The sequence below is a fragment of the Microtus ochrogaster genome, chromosome 18 (assembly GCF_000317375.1).
Source record: "Microtus ochrogaster isolate Prairie Vole_2 chromosome 18, MicOch1.0, whole genome shotgun sequence".
Lineage (NCBI taxonomy): Eukaryota > Metazoa > Chordata > Mammalia > Rodentia > Cricetidae > Microtus > Microtus ochrogaster.
The window spans coordinates 20,933,175-20,940,718 of record NC_022020.1 but is presented as its reverse complement, the minus strand read 5'-3'; the positions used below and the strand labels follow the sequence as shown (position 1 = coordinate 20,940,718).

General features: G+C 37.1%; 1 protein-coding gene across 1 annotated transcript in view; it reads right to left on the bottom strand.

Annotated features, from left to right (window-relative positions):
- Positions 1 to 1,634: 1,634 nt before the first annotated feature.
- Map3k2 (mitogen-activated protein kinase kinase kinase 2) overlaps positions 1,635 to 7,544 on the bottom strand; it is a 79,185-nt gene continuing 73,275 nt past the window's right edge. The window contains exons 16-17 of the mRNA XM_005355872.3: positions 5,763 to 5,940; positions 1,635 to 4,371 (exon numbers count right to left, since the gene is read on the bottom strand). Coding sequence (XP_005355929.1) covers positions 4,146 to 4,371; positions 5,763 to 5,940 — 404 coding nt within the window. The 3' untranslated portion in view covers positions 1,635 to 4,145. The remainder of the gene's footprint in view (positions 4,372 to 5,762; positions 5,941 to 7,544) is intronic.

The window sequence follows — 7,544 nt, the reverse complement described above, 5'->3', positions numbered from 1 at the left end:
AGACCAGGCTGGTCTCGAACTCACAGAGATCTGCCTGCCTCTGCCTCCCGAGTGCTGGGATTAAAGGCGTGCGCCACCACCGCCCGGCTTGGGTTTGTGTTGTATAGTAAGAACAGGTGCTGACAGAGAGGTTGTCTAACCTTGGATGTGGGGATAGTTTTACTCTAATCCTTCTTGTTAATGTCTTTGGAGTCTACAATAGCCAACAATTACCCAAACAATTTCTCCTTATTATTCCATATAAAAATGCTAGCATTTTAAATGTCACTGCTAAACTTTCAGAGTTAGGGTATGCCATAAACTGTCTGCCCATACTCATCCTCGACTGTAACTTCCTGAAGGATATTAATTTAATATGACATAACACATCACAATTATTGAGGAAAAAATGAAAAAGATTGACCCTATTTTTTTAAGAAATGGACAAAGCTGGGTACAGTGGCACATGCCTGTTTTCCCAGCACCTGGAGGTGGAGGCAAAGCATTGAAGTTCCAGGCCAGCCTGGAACCACATAGTGAGGACCCTGACTTCAAAAACAAATTAAAATAAGACATATATTTGTACACCTGGTTGACTCCAGCTGAATTTATATAAAAGTTCTCAGACCCCAAATAAACCTTTGGCATGAACTGTGCCATTAGCCAAGGAGTCTGCATCATGCTGGGTCACCTGCCAATCTATTCAGGTTTGATTTTATTTTCTTAGCGATTTCACGTATTTTATAGCAACCCTATTTCAGAAACAGTACAGATCAGACCTGAACGATGTGAGAACTTAGTAGCAGAAAGCTACTCTAAAGATGTATCTTTACTTTTATGTAATTTCTATTGGGAACAAGGTGAGACTCTAATGAAAGTCAATTCATTAATCTGGAATGAAAGTTTTAATTTCTTTTATAGTCCAGCATGTGCATTAATATTTGACTTCTCACATGTTGTAGATTGTGCCTCTTAATACTTTCTAAGGCAATAGTTATAGATGTTTCTAAAGTTAGAGATATATTTTTGTAAACAAGGAAAAGTGCTGAAATTGTTCAAGGCATTCATTCTGAAAACCTCAAAGTACGTAAAACTTCAATACATTTAAATACCAATCCATCCAAAATTGTGTTTGTTATGTTTTCCAACTCTTTCATTCAACTACTTTTGTTTACACTGCAAATGTCTTCCACTTGACTCAGTCCTGCCATGCCACTTTGATTCTCTCAGGGTCTAAGCAGAAGGTGCTGCCTGGAAGCACACCTGATGCTGCTAGTGGATCTGGGTCCAGCACCGCAAGTCTGCTACTGGCAATGCAGAATGCATTTAAAGGCACAAAGTCAGCAGTCTGGCCAATTTCCAGCCACAAAGAAACATTGCCGTACCAAAGAATCAGTTGTACATTAAAAACACAAAACAGATTTAGGCAGGAAAAAAATGGAGTGTAATATTTTACTTCCTTTGACAAAACTGTTTCCTTTCAAAAAAATTCTTTTTTAAAAAAATTTACTATTGACCTTCCATGTCCCATACCCCTATCATCTACTTCGAGCTTTTTGGCTCTAGCAGGGTTTGCTTTTACACACAAACACACACACAAACACACACACGGAGCATTTGCTTTTATACACACACAACTGTGTGTGTGTCTGTACTTTTATACATATGTATGTGTATGTATATACACACACATACATGTATATATGTGTGTGTATATAAACTTTCATTGTGTTTTTGGTACCTTCATAACTGGTCTGAAATAAATTCACATCATATTCCATATAATAACTCTGTAAACTATTAGTCTATTTTTTAAGTCTTTATAATTTTATTTTTCTTATAAAGCAAAAGTATTCTGATACAACTATTTACTATTGAATTTAGAAAAGAAATAGAAGACTGTAAAAAAGCTAACAATTGCTTTGATTTCCAGTGTGCAGGTATCTTTTTGAAGAGTGTTTATCTCTCTTCTGTACTGCACATTACCCTGATGGACCAAAAATGAGCCAAAGGGAAATCACAACCAGACTAGAGACAAAGAAACAACAATACAAACAAACAAAATAAAACCCCAGCAATCTAGGTACCATGACTTTGCTCAAGTAGAAAAGAAGTCCTCACTCCTAAGAGATAAAGAAATTACCACACACCCACACATTAGGTTTGCTGAAGTGGGAGGCACCTGACGTTTAATCTTTGTAAGGGCTTCCTTTGCTTTTCAGTGTGCAGGAGAAGTGTTAACTAATATTTTCTGCTTTGACTCTTACACTACTTCAAATTTCAAAAATTATTACAGGGTATGCCCAATAGGCTCTTGATACATTAATGCCAGATCTATATAACTTCAAAAGCAAAGTACTTAAAAGGTATCTAAATGAACACAATAACAACAACAATGAAATCAGAATCTTTGTCTCTTCTGATGAAAAGAATTCCATTCAGGGTCTCCTGGAAGAGTGTTAGCGTCTAGACTTTGGAAAATAAACTACTTAGCACTTGGTTTAATACGCTGAAATATTTAGAAGTGGCCAAATTACTGACTCCTTCATGTTTTTTAAACCTCATAATTCTACTAGACAGCGGGATCCTCTCCAGCTCAGTCTTTCTATTTAATGGCATGGCTCTAATAGGGACTTACACTGGAAATACCTGGCAGTGTTTTAATCTTCCCACTGCTAATAAACACTTTGTTTTGGTGTACTTTTCTGGGCCTAGAAGGATGAACTGACTTTTAGGAAAGAATATACAGAGATGCTAAATTCAAAAGGTTCAATACTCGAATTCATTATTTCTAAAGTGAGAGTTAGTGATTCAAGTGCAATCAGCAGCTGTCAAAGGACCATCTGTTATCTGCTGTGATGAGGCTGTTCATCCCTGACTCTTTTGACCCTCATTTGCCCTACATCTTTCCTCTGAAATGTTTTTACTGATTTGTGAATGGCTGCTTTCAGCTTATAACTGGGTTTTTATTCTAGGCACTTATGCCATCTGTGGCAGAATCATTTCTGAGAAGGGAGTCCTTGTATACTACAGTCTGTTTAGCAGCACCCCCAACCCCTGCCCACCAGGTAGTACCTTGCCAAATGCCCAGTGAAGTGAAATGACTCCCCACCACTGCCCTCAGTGTTACCTGATGTTTGCTCTTCTGAGGTGCCTCTGGCTTAGCACTCTGTGATCCCAAGAACAAGGGTTTTATTTCATAACAGGAGCTTTAACAGATGGGTATTTGAGCTAAAGACTGCAAATATGGGAAACCAGGGACTTGAAATAGAAAGATATGAGACACAATTTTTATTATTTCTCAGTTCCCTTCATTTTGGGAACTTTCCTCTCAAGTAAACAATGTTTAAAATATACTGAATGACACTTGGTTGTTTTTCCATTATTCCTACTGTGGCAAATGTGGTCTTGTCTACTGCTCAGACGTTTAATGAGCAGTCGTCTGTGTTTTAGTTGAATTTAGTCATTGGCTGCACGTAACCTGCTTTCAAATACAACAGTATTTTTAAGCAAGAAGCTATCTCTCAAGGTTTATAGATTCCAGCAACATGGATCTACTATAGTGTATTTGGCTATCATACTGCCTAGGATTAACAAACATACCTCTTAGAGATTCTCATCTTCTAGTCAAGATTCCTACTGAGCAAAAGAGCTTGATAGACGGAGGTTAGGCTCTAAAGAATACAGATCTAAGAAGGAACCTATATTCTTTAAGTTGAGTACCTACCTAAACCCAAGTTTAGGCTCAACCCCACAAATAAGGATCTATTTAAATACTATCACTAAAAACTACAAATTGTACATCACTTTCTTCTCTTGTCTCCCATGTCAGTGATACAGGGCAAGACTACAATCTTTATATATTCCAAATGATTTGTTTGTACTAAAAAGAGCAACTATGTACTAAAGTGCTTTATATCTCTGAACCACATCAGTACATTATAAAAATTTTAAAAAAAACTTTCAAGTTCTTGTAAAGAAAAAGATTAAATATAAAAAATTTAGTTTACTATTATTATTAAACAAATTTAACCAAGAATCAAGAGAAATATTTTCCCTCTTGTCTTTTTCTCCCCATCTCTCATTTTTATAAAAAAAGGAAAGTGCAGTAAGAGAGAAGGTGAACTCGAAGATGGAGCTGGTGGAGGCACAGAAGCTGCCGGCTGCTAGTGATAATGCACGAACATGTGCCGCAAGAGCTCCTCAGCTGATGGTCGTAGTTTGGCCTCTACAAAAATCCGTTTGAGAAAATCTCGAGTATAGTCTGAGACATGAGGTGGTAGCTTCGGGTTTGTTGGCTGAGTGGCAATCTTAAAGATGGCAGCCATTGCTTCAAATTCAGCCCAAGGTGGCTTTTCAGTTAGCATTTCTACCACAGTACATGCTACACTCCTAAAAAAAAAATAATAATAAAATAAACAAATAAATATAAAAAGGAGCATTACCCAAGCAATAACTTTAGGAAAGAAAGCTGGTTAACCAGAAAATGAGAAACTGGGAAAAGTTCCATAGAGTTTAATATTACTCATTTCAAATACAAAGTTTCACTCAAAGGTTAATTAAATAAAACTGTAATTCAAACATGAAAATCAGTAAAATCCTGGAGCAACATATACATTTCAATGAAAATATATCATAATTATCTATGATCACAAATGTATGGTTAGGCAAAAAAGTTTATTATTTTGTTTTAAATCATTTTCTAACATGATGTTAATAATTTTGTCTCCATCCTACAAAGACTAAAAGTATTATAAATTATTTGCCTTCAAATAAAAATGAATATATTTTTCTGGTTAGGAAGTAGGAAATGGCCATTTTATGATCTAACTTAAAATTATCATGTAATTTATTAATTCACTTTTAAGACACTAACAACTAAAGACACAGCCCCTGCCATGACAGAGCCCTTGCCAGAGGTATAGGCACCAGCATAATTTCTCTTCTTCCTTACCTGGAAGACTTGCAGATACCTTAAATCATCCAGAATCCAATAATGTATTTTCCAAAAACAACAGAGCTAAGCATATTATGAAAATACCACATCACACCACCACCACAGCAACAGTTTTTATTTCTGTAAAGCAATTATCAATTTATTGTAAATAATTATATGATTGACATTCAAGATCCTTGGAAAATCTGATGTTGCAATCAAAACTAAGTCAGCTATTAATGAAGATCTCCTTGTTCTTCAAACACATAAACAGAAATTACATGATGACCCATTCAGAACTGCACTGCTTCACTGTAAAGTTTTAAAATTTTAAGTAAATATTCCTGCAATGGAAAGTTTGAAGAGTCTGACATGTCCCAGCCCACGGTGGTGGTGAGGAGTCAAGATTCAAGTTAGAGTGGGTAGGTATGACATTATCAATTACTCTCATAGCCCTTCTTACCCCAGTCCTACTTGTAGCCTCGCCCTCATAGAGGTAGCTATTATCTGTTTTCAAATGTTTATAAATATACCTTTGTGCCTTAAAAAGGATTATCACTGATTTTTTTGTTTATTTGTTTTGTTTTTAAAGACACTGACAATGAAGAGTACTCTACAAGTTACTCGGGGAAATAAGACCTTTCTAATGTTGATTTGCTTAAGACAAAATCCTTCCTAAAAGACTCAAGTATTTAGTCAAGTTAGCATTGATAAGGTATAACTGAAATGACATTACAATTCATATATCCTGCTTCCAAAGTACACAGGATAATTTAAATCTGGCAATTTCAAATGTGAGTAGAAATAAGAAGGTAAGTTTCTAGGCAAATCTGACATCCAAACTTACCAGATATCTGCTTTTCTGCCATAGCCTTCTCCACTAATGACCTCAGGACTCATCCAATAAGGTGTACCAGTGACAGACTTCATTCCTGTGCCCGAGAGACAGATGGTCTGAAGTCGTTTGCTAGCCCCAAAGTCTCCTAATTTGATATTGCCCGTGGAATCCCTTAAGATATTTGCTCCTAAAAAGAAAAAAAAAAAAAAGAAATGGTGTCATTTCAATGATTTTATTGGCATTCTAGAATGTGCATAAGTGGCAGAGAATTACTTTGAAGATTCTAATTTGTCCCCAAATTAGGTTGTCTGTTTACTTCCTACAGTGCATTAACATCTGCTGTTTATACATTTACCCAGGTGTTTCAGAACCTGGATGAAACGGGGGCAGGTGAGGTGGAAAGGGGCTAAGAACAAAGCACCAAGAAAGGCTCTGGCTCCATTTGTTTGCTATGAAGCAAGAAGTCCATAGCTGAAGATCCTTTTCCTGATAAGTCAGCTTCTCCTCAGGAACTTCCAACAGGACCTTCATAATCAAAAATTTCTAGCATCATTCCCCTACTGCAATATTATTGAAGCATTAATTACCTGTATTTCAAGGTGTTCTTTTGTTGTTGCTATTGTTATTTTTAATTCAAGGCTACACTATATAGTTCAGACTGACCTCAAACTTGAGATCTCCCTGACTCACTGCCCCAGCATTGGGATTACAGGTATGCACTACCACGCTACACTTTTCTTCTTTTAATGATTTCTACGGAGGAGGCTAAATAGTGCAAACAATCTACATTACAGACCATTGAGAATACACTCTCCATCTTCACCATGGGCTTCTATTTTTGCAGAAATCTCCCCAGCCTTAGCATCTGTAATTTCCAAAGGAAAGCCTAGGATCCTTCTCAGCAAAACCTAGTAAACTTGTCTGGCTCACCAGTAATCTAATGTAGCTCTGCTTGCTTATTATTTCCTACCATCTAGTATGTAAAAAAGGACTCAGAAAAAATCTAACCATCTCTAGAATATTTAATCACAAAGAAACAGACCTCATTGTTTGCTTGAGATGTGGTCTTGCCATGCTGTTCATGCTGGCAACTTGAACTCTTGGGCTTAGGTGAGCCTCGCGATCCTACTTCAGTTTTCCTAAGTAACTGAGACTACACATGCTTAATAAGCCAGATTTTACTGGCTACAAGCAGACGACACTTTCCTTACACATACATGTGCATACGTATAAAGGGTCATCTTTGGGGAAGTGGTATCAATACTGAACCAATACTTGCTCACAGGAGAAGCTGGAGAAAAAATAGGCAGTCAGGTTCCCAACAAAGTTTTCTGGTTTTTAAACATTATTTTAGTAAATTCAAAATAAGCCCTTTCAAATATGTGCAAGGGTAGACAGAATTGCTTATGTTCCCATTACTCACATCCAACATCCAACCAAACAACTAAAAGCTAAAGCAAAACAAAAAATAGGATAAGAAGATGACTCAGTGGGTAAGGGTACCTTTTGTTCAAGCATGAGGACCTGAATTCAGACCCCCAACAACACATAAAAGCTGGGTGTTATCTGCATGCATCTGTAGTCTCAGTGCCTGGGTCAAGGACATAAACAAGAGGATTGACTAATACTCCTGGCCAGCCAGCTTAGCTGGAAAATAGTGAGCTGCAGATTCAGAGAAAGATCTGGACCCCCCAAAAAAACCATGATGGAGAGAGACAGCAGGCATTCCCTGTTCTCTTCTGGCATGCACGCTTGTGTGTGTGTGTGTGTGTGTGTGTGTGTGTGTGTGTG